Below are 15,589 nucleotides of genomic sequence, written 5' to 3'. Positions count from 1 at the left end.
TAGGCCGCAGTAGGTGTCCGATTTCAAAGAATACTCCAAGTCGTTTCGAAACCTTCCTATCTTTTCATTGTATCGTTCTGTTCTGGTGTTTTGAAATGATGAAAATTCCTAACAAGCGGAAATGAACTGAACCTGCTGATCCATCGTTTTCTTCAATGGTTCTCACGCAGTTTCTTGCTAACTGATGCGTGATTACATTATATTGTCACAATTTACCCATCACCATTCCCATTGTGCCCCGCCCAACGTGGACATCCCTGGCACCTGTTGTGGACTCAGAGTATGTGAAGGCGGCTGAGAGTCGCTATTTTGTCATGACAGTCATTCAACATGCTGCACGTAGAATATATAAATGGTACAATATGCATATGAACTTTTTATCAACGCCAGTCTGACCTGCTCCTATAACTCACCGGCTCATAACCACTTGTACAACTGTTATATTTGCAAAATAAAACAATACAAATGAATCGTTCATTAATATACTGATTAGGATTAACGGAATATCGACTTTATAGTATTTAAGATATGTCATTTCTCAATTTAAGACTATATTCAGTTCATACACGTCCGTTCGAAACAACCACTCATATATCGTCTATATCGCCGCAGCTACTGAGGCGCAGTGGCGCAGTCACTCCTTGGTGCAACAGATCGTTCTGTATCTGCAATAGCAGCTCAGCCGATATCGTTTTTACGTCGGTGAAGATCAGTATTACCCATCCTACAACAGATGATATAGTGAAATTGCGCAATGCAAGGGTACATATCAACGTGACAATTCATTTCGCTTGCAGTTCATTTGAGTGGATTGGAGCAACATGATATACGAAACACAACTCACAACAACTGTAGATGAAGGTATTATACTTCATTATGCTTGGTATTTAGATTCTCGATGGATTACGCATCCTCTATGACACAAAGTTACGTCATTGCGTCTGCCAGTTGTATTACGTTACCCAAAAGCTACTTTAGCTAGTTAGTGTTTTTTAATTGATGACCCTTATGTCCGTTCATTTTGCATGTCGGTAACCATTCAAAGTTAATTCTGCGTTAGTGCAGGCTTCACAGTAGCACACAGTAGTTATGGTAGATAGGCTACATCAATAGACAGTACTTCAGTGCAAGCGCGTCTTTGCTTACGGGTCGTACTTTGAATGCGACAAGCTGCTTGAGAACTTGAAGCCACAGTACGAATAAAATGAGGATTCGCACATATCGTCTCTGACGTTTCCAAATTTCATACCTTCGGGCGAGCATTGAATTTGTGCCAGATAGTGTTTGTAGTCTCCAAGATATGTCAAACGATCATGCTTCAATCCTTCCTCTGCATTGAAAAAATAATATAATGCTAACATAAAAAAGTTCATGCTAATTGATAATAACGTAATTGCCTATCTTTGCTGTTTCCAAGTTGAAATTCCCATTTTCGTCAAAGTCAACGGCTGCGATCTCCTCCGCTGAAAGTAAGTATAGATACGTCGTTGGAATAATGAATTCATACTGTGAAGGTATTTCCACGTTCTCTAGGTGAATGGTGCATTCTCAGATATGTTAAAATATTGCAAAGAAATTTACATGGATTATTGTGTGATGCCATTGGTCTCGTACCGATACCGCGATGATATGAATTGTTTGATATTTAGTCTACCATGCTAAGAAGGCCCCAAATATTTATTTTCGATATAGAGGCAAGCGAAAATGCGCCTGAAAAATTTCGAAACATCTCGCTTTAAAAGATGGTTGGCAGTACTAAGCTTGAGTATTTCTTTCACAACTATAGTCATTGCAATAAAGAATCTATCACAACTACATTCATTGCAGTAAAGAATTTATTAACTCGAAGACTTTTCGTGTGTCCCTTATCGAGAGTTAAAGGGGCACTGCACTGTAAAAATGATGTGGTCTCAAATTGAACGGCAAAACGGAAAAAAAAATCGGATGCATCCATTTTCTTCAGCACCCCACCGTAATGGAGCTGCAGTTTATTGAAATTTCCACAGAAACTTCACGCTCTAGTTGCAACGGCTACGCGTCATCTTTTCTTAACTCGTAGACAAAATTTATGGCGCGATATCTTCACCGTCGCAGTTCCTCGATGCGATTACGCAATCACTAAGAGAACGAAATTTAGATAGTTGTCAGCCGATATTACACGCCTGGACGGTTTAGTTACGTTAAGCATAGGCGTAAGGCACCGTCGCTCACCGTACGATGTTGAGTCAGGATTCCTGACTCAGGAGGATTTGTGTCTGAAGCTTGTCATGATTCGCGTCAGTTGACTGATACTGAGATGCCATTACAGTTGTATACTGATGCAAAGCTATCTATACAGCTGTAGTTTTCTAGCTGTGATTTTACGGCGTAGCCCAGTGGTTCCCAACCTTTTTCGACCCATCGCCCCCTTTTCAAGGTCAACACCGATCATCGCCCCCCAAATTTTGTGTACTGAAAATTGGGCATACAAACTGTAATCACCGGCGGGTTTACTAAAAAAAAAAAAATCAAATTTTCGGCTCGATGTCTAATTTTAAACACTTTTGTAACTAAATTTCCGTGGGTTGACTAAAAAAAAAAAAAAAGGTCAGCCGTTTTGACGCGTCATCGCCTCCTTCGCTATTTTCGCCCCCCGTCGCCCCCTTTGTCCATTTTCGTCTCCCTGTCGCCCCTTCGTCATTTTCGCCCCCCTAGACCGCCAAATCGCCCCCTGGGGGGCGATATCGCCCACGTTGGGAACCACTGGCGTAGCCTATTACTGACTGCACAGTAGAGCTGTTCAGTAGGGCCGAGAATTATCAACGAAAAACTGGTATAACCCTGCTTCTACTAGTACGAATTGAGTCATATTATGTTGTCAATCGTCTATGAAGAAAGCTCAACAATTTCATGGGGTTGACAGAAAAATTTGATTTTTTTTTTAATTTTCCCTATTAAATTAAAAATTTTAATTGGATCTGCGGAGTCCTATACATTAGAGTTGCAACAAATTTGGTGTACAGCTTTTCTTAGAGTAACCTGCCAATTCAATCAGTGAATGGCTGGAATCCGGGAAATTGGTTATTTTTGAACAGCCCTACTGCACAGTGCACACTGCACAACCTTTATTAGAGTAGTTGCCTGGCGGAAGAGACATTCACGGGATATTTTGCATCATTAACCCAAGGCACAGCAACTATCCTGATACGGTCCATGCAGTTTACTTGTTCAAGACACAGATGTATAGTCAACACGAAAATATCCTTATTTTATTTTCATCAAAGTTCAAATATTGTTGTGGACTGCCTGATCGCGTCGAGCAAGTGCGACGGTGAAGACATCGTGCCATGTAATGGGTTAAGAATTGACGCACAGACGCGACAGCTGGAGCGTGAAGGTCCTGCGGAAATTTCAGTAAATTGCAGCACCATGACGGTGGCGTTCTGAAGAAAATAGATGCGGCCATTTTTTTCGTTTTGTTCTTCAATTTGAGACCACATCATTTTTAGAGTGCAGTGCCCCTTTAACGGCACAATAACAAGCATACAGACAGAGATTCAAACGAAAACCAAATTGGCAAAGTATGACGTAATAATACAAAATAAAAGAAATGAACGCTAGGGAAAGTCAGCTGCACCGGTAGTAGTGCGGAGCATGGACCGGGGCCGGATCGGATGTCCGGCAGGATTTTTTCAATTTTGGCCGGACCGGATCGGAGCCGGATCAGTACTTTTTTGATACGGCCAGAATCTTTATTAGAAAGCATGACTTTTGTAACTGAATAACTACCAACCACACGTCAGTAGCCGCCAAGCCAGTGTGAAATATACGAGCCATATTTATAAATTCACGGAGCCACCGTACAGAGAATAGAGATGAGCAGATTTATTTCTATGTCCTAATCCGATCCAAATCCTAAGCTTCAAATCCTAATCCTATTCCCAATCCAGAACTTTTGTATATTCAAGTCCATGTCCAATCCTAATCCGATTCCAACTTGCAACTCAGAAATATGCTAATTTAGGCAGGGGAGGAATTAAAAAGTTTTCTTCCACAACCTATAAATCTCTTGATTTAAGATAACATAGCATAGGGCTGCACCTCCCATGTTCATTGGCACCGAGTGTACCATAGTGTAGTGTAGCATAAGTACATTAGTAACTGATCTGAATAAACTTTATCGTCATTCGCCACACGACATATCGATCTCGCAGAAAATCGGTATATCCAATCCAAATCCTAATCCGTTCAAAAAAATCTCTAATCCTAATCCAATCCAAATCTGATAAAATTTCACAAATCCTGTTTTTTCAAATCCTGATCCGAATCCATGCTCATCTCTGCCCGACTGCCTCCATAGTGTCCTGTATGGTGCCGACACAGGCAAATCTCACGCCTCAGTGAAATTGTATCACGTCACAATTTGCATTTGGCTACAGGCAATTTTACGGTCATTTTTGACCGGCTTGCCGAGCATCAAATTTGGTAAAACGGGTATCAATCAAAAGCTGACTCTGCACTGATTGCGAAAATATAAATTTTATTCCGCTCGTGGCCCTGGAACTCCCACAATCATCCTCGAATTTTTCATTGTTATGTAGATTGGCATTTGGACGCAACAATGCTGTCTGGCGAAACGAGAGAGTAGCTCAAGAGAAAAAGAGCCAGACAGCATTGTTGCGTCCCAATGCCAATCTCCATAACAATGAAAAATTCGAGGATGATTGTGAGAGTTCCAGGGCCACGAGCGGAACAAAATTTATATTTTCGCAATCAGTGCAGAGTCATCTTCTGTTTGATACCCGTTTTACCAAATTTAATGCTCGGCAAGCCGGTCAAAAATGACCGTCAAATTGCCTGTAGCCAAATGCAAATTGTGACGTGATTCAATTTCACTGATGCGTGAGATTTGCCTGTATCGACACCATATATTATAGGACACTATGCTGCCACATTACCGTACCGAATTTACGCACAGTCATTAAAACAGTCATTTCTGACTAGAATCCCTCCAATATTCTAGTCTCCTTGTGCAGTGAAATAGCTTGTATTATCGAAAAAGCAATTAAAGGATATCAAGGACAATGAGACTGGAATATGGAACAGTGTTACCTTGCTCAATCGTACCTGTGATGGTAACTAATCAGGATGTGTTTTGTGTTTTGTGTCAGCAGTCAGCAGTATGGTGACACATTCAAACAAGAGAAGCTCAGTGGCGCATCACATTTATGAAGCCATATTACAGATGGATGCATTTTATCCAAAAAGAGCATCAGGGCAATGTCCGATGTCATAATGTTGGAGATACATAAACATCTGCTGCCAAGATCCAATTACTTGAAACTGTCAAATCATATATTGTGAAGGATTTTATACCATCATGCCATCCAGATAATGCTGTTGGAAGAGGAGTGCTGCTGTAGAGAAGAAAAGAAATTCCAGCAATTTGAAATAGGCTATCGACGAATATGGAATGATTGCGTTCACCACAGAGATGTGGATTGATATCACTGACTGAAAGGGAATGAATCAGGGTACACCGGCTTTCTGATCACGTTGCATAAAGAAACAAGCTCTCAAGATACGATAAATGAATATCCAATACCTTACTTGAAACTTATCGTCATGTTATTTTGTTACAATTTTCAATAACATTCTTCGAGTTGTTAATGCCATGCTTTTTTTTGCAATATAACCTTTACCCGTATCGCATAATCCACGGTTTATGTAGTTGAATAGAAAAAGTTACTGGCGGATTGAAATTATCGTAGTGTTTCGGATCGGATATTGCTCATTTTAAGAATCCGGCTTCGGAGTCAGATCGGAGTCGTACCAGAGAATTTGTCGATCCGCTTACCGGTAGTCATAACAAAAGACGAGAGAAAATCAAATTATGCAATCATACATGGAAGACAACACACAGACAAATAGCGGTATATATTAATGGAAAATTCCAAGATTATATAGAAACTCCTCTAGCCGACGGAAATCTGGATTGGTCAATTTTATTATAGTTCCAAGACAGACAGATGAAGGCAGATCTACATTTAGCGATCACAGTGTATCACATTGTAATGACTGCTGGCACAGACCGGATAGTTCATTAAATGTTGACCGATTGATGAGTTAAATACTGAGACCTAATAACACTGAGAGCTAGTTATAGAAATAGCGTCAACCAGTGGCGTAGGACCATATGCAGCCGCCCATGGCTTTCGTTGAAACTGTCGCTCAAATTTTGAAATAATTTCAATCTTTTCAATAATTTTGTGTTGACTAAAGTAAAGGTCTTCACCTCACATTTTGTCGCCCCCTAGCAGCTTGCCGCCCATGGCGCATGGCCATGAGCGATAAAAGGCTGCTACGCCACTCGAGTTAACCGCTTCCCTACACATCTTGCTTCTACATCTCGCTTTGTAATAAAATAGTTCGACATAGAAAATTAGAGGAATGTCAATAACACAAGAATAAATATTCTTACGGGTTTCATCCACGTGCCGGTAATATCCATTCTTTTTATGAGCCAAATGCCAATGTGATACCTTCTTCCGTATCCCACTGAAACCCAAAATAGACTAACATTTACATCCGACGTGAATAATGTATATATGTGCGGGAGCGTATTTCAGCCCTGAGACGCAGTCAATACCGAAATCATTCATATAAAATCAATCTTCATGAAGCAGGTATTTCGCAACATCAATGAGCACTGAACATGACTAACCAACTGGCATGTCTGTATGAAATGGAATACAGCTGGCATTCTAAGAAATGACGGGTAACTGGGTTTGATCCAGATTGGGATTCCCTGTCTTAGCCATATATTCTCGATTCGATTGTATACATATATATGCATGCATAATTGCATATATATGATAGGATATGTTTCCCATCTATAAGCTTCAAAATGTACGGTACATGACAATCTATGACTCTATGTGGTATCGTATCTTGAATCTGCATACTTATCCCGCTAATATGCAAGCTCCACTATAGTTGTCTCCAGCAGGTAGGCTATTCAATATGGGCTACTCGCCTGAATAAGGCTATAGTTGAAGATTTCTACTCGTCCACCATGTGCTAAATTTAATATAATATATATTGAAGCTATATCACTGAGGTATGCTCACTTTTTGTAAATCATCATTGAGTCATCTCCACGTTCGCTCAGAATGGACGGTAAATGGTCCAATACCACGCACGCTACATCCAGATCGAACCGATCCCAGTTAGAGATTGTGATATACCATGTTCCGTTGTACTAGATATGAAATTGCCACAATGTAATGAGGAATATCTGGAATGCGTATAATCCCAATGGGGTACAGGGAGCCTAATATCAAAGTACCTGTTGGAATCGTGACGCGTGATTACAGCTCAAGAATTGTCGCAGATCTAAGTGATGTAAAAAGGGGTGCGAATCAGTTGACGCCACGACGAAGAAGAGCATCGCATAGATCGGTGCTTTTCAACCTTTTTGAGCTCCATTCGCACTTTTTTTGTAAAATAAATTTCATTCGCACAAACTAATCGAAAATTGTTATACATATATTTAAAGAAGATGAAGATAGGCCTACTTAATAACATTTGTTCAGATGTACAATAAATTGACTTATGTAACTTAAGCTATCAAGTGTCTCATTAAAAAGGCAACTTTTTTCGCTCGTTTTGCTTTCACCTATTTCACTAAAACCCTTCTCGGCCAAACAATGATGCTGGGAGTTTGTACGAGAACGTCTACTAGTGCTTGGATGGCCAGGTCTTATGAACTGTTCTGCACTCCCTTCCAAAATACAGCGTATTTTTCGCGAGTGAAAAATGCTTTCTGGCAGAAATCGTTTTTGAGAGCTGACACAAAGGTCCCTCGAGGCTCCAGTTTGTCGAAAGGATAAAAAACCCACATGTCTGTGTTGAGGCTTTTGCTTTATGTCTTTGGAACATAAGATGCAAAACGATCAAGCCACATTAGGGCTCGCTACCTTATGATACGTTGCTCCAACGTCTGTCTCGCGAGTTTATGAGAAGAGCAAATAACTCAAGATACTGTGCATTTTACATTTTAGCTCAATCTAACTTGAGAATTCATAACAGTTATTAACGGTAAAGCTGCTTTTAGACTACCACCGAAATCTGAGTTTTTGTGGCATCTCGCGACCCGAGCCTCACCCATGAAAAGGAATTCATTTTTAATATTACTGTTGTATGCTACGATGTTACGGGCATGCATGACATACAGAACGCGTATACCACAATTCTACCCACGACAGCTCTGCAAAACATGTATGACGCACGCGATTTCAAATTAGGGCGACTTGAATTCCTCTGCGTATTGCAGTTGTACCAATGTCTACTCAGATTGCACGAACGAGACTATTCGTGGCGAGATAGCGCCTTGGTATAACCCGCGGCTACGACACCAATGGGTGCGGGTTCGAGTCCGACCGAGGTCGACTCCTGAATCCCGATACCTAAGTGTTGGAGGTTTACCTAGGCTCCTCCTCGCCACCTCATCCGCGTCAGCGGTGTCTTACAAAAAGCCTAGAGGTGGGCCGTGCTATAAGTCGGCAATTACGGAAAATAAGAAGAATATCGGCCTGGTGTAAATGACCATAGTAGTCGACAAACACCATGAATACCTAAAACAAGCAAACAAACGAGAGTATTCGGTGCCAACAACGGAGCACATCCAATCCATCTCGAAAGGTTTGACCATACAGCATCGGTCATTTTTAGACTGAGGTTTTGTCGCCGCTTATGTTTTTGGCACCGCCTTTTATCAGCGGTTTGTTCGCTTAAACCAGTGGTTCTCAACCTTTTTCCACCCACGTACCATTTTGAGGTTTTATGCAGTGGTCGCGTACCACCTATACAAGTTAGGCGCGTTTCCACTATTTATGACGTCATACTGACGTATTTGGCCCATGCGAGGTGTGTTAACAAATTCTTTTACACTAGGCCAGGGATGTCAAACAAACGGCCCGCCAGACGACTTTATCCGGCCCGCATAGCAATTCTGAGTACATTGAAAATAAATTATATTATCCATCACATCCACAGTAATAAACCAAATTACAAAGTCCGCGTTGACAGTTAAATATATTGTATTCATCACTACGCATACGCAGGGATAACGCCACATTATGACTAAAGCAGGGTGGCCAACCTTTTTGCCATTCACATTTCGACTACTCGTGTAGCCTACGGCTGCATTCCAGGGCATAGTCGTAATGAACGAGCTGGACGACGCCAAATAGTCAGGTTAAAGTGTCTATGTCCGTTTCTGGTAAACTCCGGACTAATCTGTTTAATGGTAGGCTTACTATGTGCACCATAATCGCGAGTGGTCACTGGTAATGTTAAGGAAGGAAGTGCTCATAGTCGCGCGAAGCGCGAAAAAAATTCACCAGTAAATTTCGTCATTGATATTAGTAGTTTTACATATTACCATCAAACATTTATCCTTTCTTATCCCGTGTGATCAGATTCACTGGTATAGAGTTGATGTAGCGGTGTTTTCGAAAATTTAACGCAAGTTATAAATTATGATGCATCTTCGGGTGGTTCAATTGGTATTAGTCACTTTGTAGCAAGCTGTTATTTCTTGACCTCCCATCAGGATTGTTAGTATAGTGAGGAGCACACGATTCCGAGCTGATATTTCCATGTGAGGCGCATCATTTTCCATTGATGTTCGCATCTGTATTGTGGGGCTCTGATTGCAAAGGGTGCTACTATATTACAATCGAAAAATGTAGTCGCATTGAATCGCGCGCAGCGCGAAGAAAATTTCAAGATTACTTAAAATTTTTCAAGAAATCGGAAGTCATTTCGTAAATTCGAATTGCATGTCGACGGCCGCCAACACATACTAATTGAATTGCGTGTGTACAGCCGCACAATTTCCCTCTTACGGCCGCCGGTTGGCCACCCCTGGACTAAAGTAAAGGGAACACTGAAATATGTCTACTTGTATCGCCGGTAATGCCATTGTATTCAACCGGACAAACATCGTATTTTCGCCCATTTCATTGCTCGCAAATAATGGTGTTGCGACTCGCTAGAATGAAACCCCTACGATCCGTGTATTATCTATGCTTGATAGTAAAGTATTCCAGCGAGAAGCAATGGCACGAGGCAACATTTTGGATTCCGTTGACTGGTCCGGCCCGCGAGCGATTTTATGAATTCGATCCGACCCGCGATGCAATTTGAGTTTGACACCCCTGAACTAGCCATTATCACCCAGGATTGATGGGATGTATGGAATTGTTTTTTCACCACCAGTCACAAGAAGAACAACATAATGAAATAACAACACACATTCAAAAGTCACTTTATTTAAGGCGATGGCTGCATTTGTTTATTTTCCACTAGCTTGTCGATGCGTGGTATACGTTTGCTTACAGCGCATCGAAAGTCATGCATAGGCGCAACAAGTCGCTTTCGATTCTTCGGCTTGATAGTCATCAGGGATGAAAATCCTTGCTCGCATTCCCACGTATAAGGGAAAATTAGCAGCTGATGGGCCTACACTAGTTCATCCCAACGGTCTTCGATCATGTTTTCCAGAAAAAACAGTCGGACAAATCTTATCATGAATTTTCATGATAAAGCTATTTTATCTGCGTGTCCCGCTTATTGGCTACATTACCCCACACAGCGACCTCGGATATGGAAAAACTATCGCAGGATTTTTTGCAATAAATATTATCATACATATTAACAGATAGCACCGGGTCGACCCAAAATTATACCCCTTGCGGTCCATACTTCAATAACCCATGAAGGGGTAAAAATTTGCGTTAAACTTGCAAATGTGAGTCTGTAATGATGGTATTTACTACTATCGTCGTGTCTCGCGCTTATCGAACAGTTATTTACGAACATATGATAATAATTGTTTAGTGAAAGAGAGCGGATTGTCAATTTGAAGTCATTTTTCCAGCCTGTCGCAGGCTCAGACGGGCTGATATATTGTATGTCTGCCACTATAGAGTTTGTAGATATCTCTATACTGCCACTAAACCAGCTTCCAAACCAGGCTTTTGGTAACGTAGTAATTATATAATGCGGGAATATTAATTCACTACGGCTTGTGAGAACAACGATTAGTGGTGCGTCGTATTAAGTTTTACAATTGCGTCGCAACTACAAAAGTTACACTAACCTTAAATTTCCTATAAGGTTTATTTGAATTATTCCACGTCAGAAAAGTTAACAACTAACCACAATTTTCATTCGCACTTGATCCGGATTTTCATTCGCACTATTCGCACCACCGTCGTCTTTCGCACTGCATTTTTTTTCATTCGCACAAGTGCGAACCGTCACATAGGTTGAAAAGCACTGGCATAGATCATGCTCAAGAGCTTGGAGGGTGTGCGGAGATTTTTCGCATTAGTTATACTGGCCGCATCCATAATAAGCAGTAATAATCATGAAAAATAAAGCAACGAAGCATAATTGTATACCCTGTAACTTAAATTCCCGAAGAACCAATTGCCAATGATATGTATCTTCCACTAAATTAAATTACAATGTGATCGTCCTCACCTTGCTCCAATCTATGGGTTGTGCTAGTTTTGGTAGTGGATCATTCCTATTGCATGCGAAGATTACCGGCGATGTAATGAGAACGCTGAATATAATTAATATTGCCATCGTATATCTCCGGTAACTGTAACGGCGCCGTTGCAGAAACATATAGTTTTATAACTTACAGTACTACAATTATATATGCTTGTATACTTTTTCACATGTTTATCATTCTGAAACAAAACGTGCTTCTTTCGCCAGTGAATCAGGTGCATTTGGCGTGCTATACCTCAATGTTCTCATTTAGAGTGTCGCCACGCTGTGTTTTGCACTGCATGGCCCTATCTTATTATGGAACAGCCTGAATTGCCGACTTTCGTCTGTAGTCTTGAGTACCGTACATATCCTAGTAAGCAGCTCAAAATCAGAATAATTTTATTCATCACTTCAAAACGCCACAAGAGTTACGATGCAAAATAATGGTGCAAAATAATTAATGTATTCAAAGAGATGCCTCGTCTTGAAGTTCACCAATCAAACTACAACTTTAAGTGTAAATACTGCTGGTATTCTGCATCAAGATATTCTTTAACCAGTTTACGACAGCGGACTGGAATGTTTTTCGTCCACGGGGCCATTTTCCCTATAAATTCGCTCATTATTCCATAGGAGCCCTATAGCAACGAAAACCACTGTGATGACACTATATAATATTTGTGTTATTGAAAAGACGTAGAAATCGCGAAAACCTGCCATTAAAATAAATCGAAATATTGCCAAGGAGAAATAATCTGGTGAAAATGTTGATGGAATCGCTGAACCCGGAAACGTACCAAATGTATAAACGATGATTAATAATTCCTGCTACATTTTTAGGTCCATCCTCTGCACAGGAGAACCTCAACAAACCTGAAATCCAGATTGCATGTACGTCTCTTGTATGATATTCAAAAGCCTCCATGGCTAAAGACTTGAATTATGAAATTGAGTACAATATATCAACACAGAGTTGGTGGTACCCTGCTATATCGGAAGGTCTGGTATCGAACATTCTGCTATACGACTTTGCACGAAGCGCGAGTGCACGCTTGTGCATGTAAAATTGGAACGGATTTCAGCGATAGCCTATATTGTTTGATGTCAACAGCGATGATTGATAAAAATATAATCACGATATGGCATGTGCACGGTATTCTTTCGCTCTTACTCGTGCATAATACTGTATATACGACTTCCGTTTTTCGCTTATATCGAGCCGTGAACTTCACACGCGTTAGATGATGTGATGACACGTTCATAACGTTACGGCAATGAACGAAAAGTTGTACGAAAGGGTCTCGCATCAAAATCAATGGCACACGATTTCGAAATCAACAGCACACGGCGTCTGCAGTAGGCCAACGATATCTCTGCGGTACGACAAGACAAAAGTCGGTCTATTCAACAACATGTCGAACTGTGTTTATTTATTGGCTGCAACGGTACGCATGTTCATGAGTGAGTGCGAAGCTTGATGTACAAACGTTAAGCATTTCTATGCTTATGAGGATAAACTCTAATTTGATATGAGCAGAACTTGAATTTCGCTGTATTTCATTCTAATTCAGAATTGCAGTAAATTTCTAAGTTATTGGGTAAATCTAATTTTAATTCTAATATAATTTCGAAAAAACGGTGTAGCTCTAGTTCTAATTCTAATCTAATTTTGAAAAGCTGAAGATTTTCCAGTTGTCCAAGTCTGCGCCTGGGCGTCCGTGAAAGGGGAAATGTCCTCAAATTTAAAAGCGGGTCGCATTTTGGATATCTCTGAATTGGGATATCAATTGTATCGCTTCTTCCCTTTAAAATATCGAATGCAATTTTATAAACACACTAAGCAATCTCAACAAAACCTGACATTGGATGACTAGACACAATGTTTCCGCTTGCGCTCGCTTGGCCAAAAGCCAAGGTATATTTCTACTTCTAACATAATGCAGATAGTGTAGTGGTATATTCCACAGCTGCAACACCAATGGGTTGTAGGTTCGAGTCCGACCGAGGTCGATTCCAGAATTCATACCTAAATGTTTGAGGTTTATCTAGGCTCCTCCGCGCCATCTTATTCGTTAAGGTGGTGTCCTGAAAATAGACTAGAAGTGGGACGTGCTGCAAGTCCGCAGCTATAGGCAATCAGAAAAAAAGATATATCGGCCTGATGCAGATGATCAATGATCATAGTTGTCGACGGACACCATGAATATCACACAAACAAACATCTAATTTAGTTCGGGAAGCAGCCCAAGGTCTGTGTCATACATAACATTGATTGAGATGCCGCATAACCATCCCATTGCTATTTGTTATGCAAATCAAAGAGAATAGAACGATGATAGAAATAGTTTTATCGCACGTTTCTTTCATCACCCCTTTACATTTTGCGCAGTACTTGATATAAGTTGCGGAATAAAGTTGCATGAAAAATCGAAAAAAGTTGCAAAAAGTTCCTACAGCATCAAATATCATTCTGTCGGAAGCTGTAAAAAAGTTGTAAAAACTCGCCCTTTTAGCGACACCATGCGGCACCACCACTTTGGTCATCGAAGCGTACAGTGCTTTCTCTTATTTTCATGTCGCTTTATATATACTCAATCAATCAGGTTTATTAATATTTTCATCGTTTCAAAACATCACAAGACTGCGATACAATGAAAAGATAGGAAGGTCTCGAAACAACTTGGAGTAACCTTTAAGATCAGGCACCCACCTTAGTTTGATTGTGCTTTTGGTCAGTTCGTTCAAGTGCTGCCTACATTAAACTTTTTACGCGTTCAACTGGTGACCTCGCGATCCAGAGAACTCCGGATAGTTCATGCAGAAAGAGAATACAGAGAATCACACAGGTTTTAAAAACGCCAGCGGAGAACCCAATAGCTATAAGCTTTTTTTTGGGCCACTCAGCCGCTCATCTGGTTTTGCCATGCCGAGGCCCAATTCCAGATTCTAGGAATCACAACAGACAGTACTAAGTTCTACTCAAGGTCTCCGCATTAGACCAGGAAGCAGCAAGTCGACTCGACATTTTATAGCAGCCTCCACAGAAGAACAAATAGCCTACACAGCAATCAAACAATGCCGTATTGACACTTAAAGGGCGATGTACACTGAGAATAAGCTAAGATAAGCTAAACTAAGCTAAACTAAGTGAAGCGAACCTGAGGTTCACACTGGCAGCGTAAATTGTACTCAGTCAATCGTCACTAAAGAGGTTGAAGAAATGGGATTCATATCAAATATGCTGATGTCGTGGATTATATAGTATAGCCTATTTCCATACTGTCTCCTGAAGAAGCAATAATGCGAATGTGTTATTCAGAGTACATGAAGCGATGAGCAAAGCTTTTGCTGATTCTCACAGATTCGCAAAACGAGCAATGGAACGTCAACCATACCCACAAGCAATGTTCCCTCATAAGTTGCGCACGTGCGCAAATGCGCAGTGCTGACACGGTCTCTGCGCAGACAAAATCTAAGTTGCGCACAAAAAATCCGAAGTGATGACCTTTTTTTAGTCGTTATGCACTGTTTTCCAAGTGTCTGCGCAGTGAGTTGGTGAGTGTGCGCAGCCGCAGACGCGTCAACAATTAGAGGGAACATTGATCACGACTATATCAAAACCAGGATTAGGCTACACCGTTGAAATTCTCTGATATCAGATCAATCTTCAGTAGATTTTAAAACATAAAATTGTGGCACGTCAAAGTTCCACTAGCTGCAATATTATAACCCGACAGTTTTACGACGTCATGATGCATCCTCTCGCATGATGTCTATAACTCAATAATTAAAAAAATTATTCCCGGCACAAAAACAACTTTATTCAAATATTTGAAAATATGATTTTTATTCCGTGCCAAGCGTGAATAGTAGACTGCAATAGCAAATTACATTTTCACGATGTTTGAGAGAATGCCTGTCTATGTCTATACTAGGTCCCGTGAAATAAGGCCTACTTGGAAATTATACATTGAATATCCCTATTATTCATACTGCGGCCCGCGGCGTCATCAAAACTATGAAATTGGCCTGCGTGCAC

At 40.7% G+C, this 15,589-nt stretch overlaps 1 protein-coding gene across 1 annotated transcript; it reads right to left on the bottom strand.

Moving 5' to 3' along the window:
• Positions 1–424: 424 nt before the first annotated feature.
• LOC145456989 (uncharacterized) lies at positions 425–11,696 on the bottom strand. Its single transcript, XM_080335140.1, has 6 exons — positions 11,533–11,696; positions 7,110–7,240; positions 6,461–6,537; positions 1,398–1,463; positions 1,250–1,330; positions 425–724 (listed from the first exon to the last, which is right to left on the bottom strand). The coding sequence occupies exons 1-6, from the start codon at positions 11,680–11,682 to the stop codon at positions 588–590; spliced, it is 642 nt and encodes a 213-aa protein (XP_080191266.1). The 5' UTR covers positions 11,683–11,696; the 3' UTR covers positions 425–587.
• Between the last annotated feature and the right edge of the window lie 3,893 nt (positions 11,697–15,589).

Source organism: Botryllus schlosseri, chromosome 15, assembly GCF_051294905.1.
Source record: "Botryllus schlosseri isolate E-star chromosome 15, Bs_hap1, whole genome shotgun sequence".
NCBI lineage: Eukaryota > Metazoa > Chordata > Ascidiacea > Stolidobranchia > Styelidae > Botryllus > Botryllus schlosseri.
Note: the sequence above shows the minus strand (reverse complement) of the source record. Positions and strands in the feature narration are given on the sequence as shown.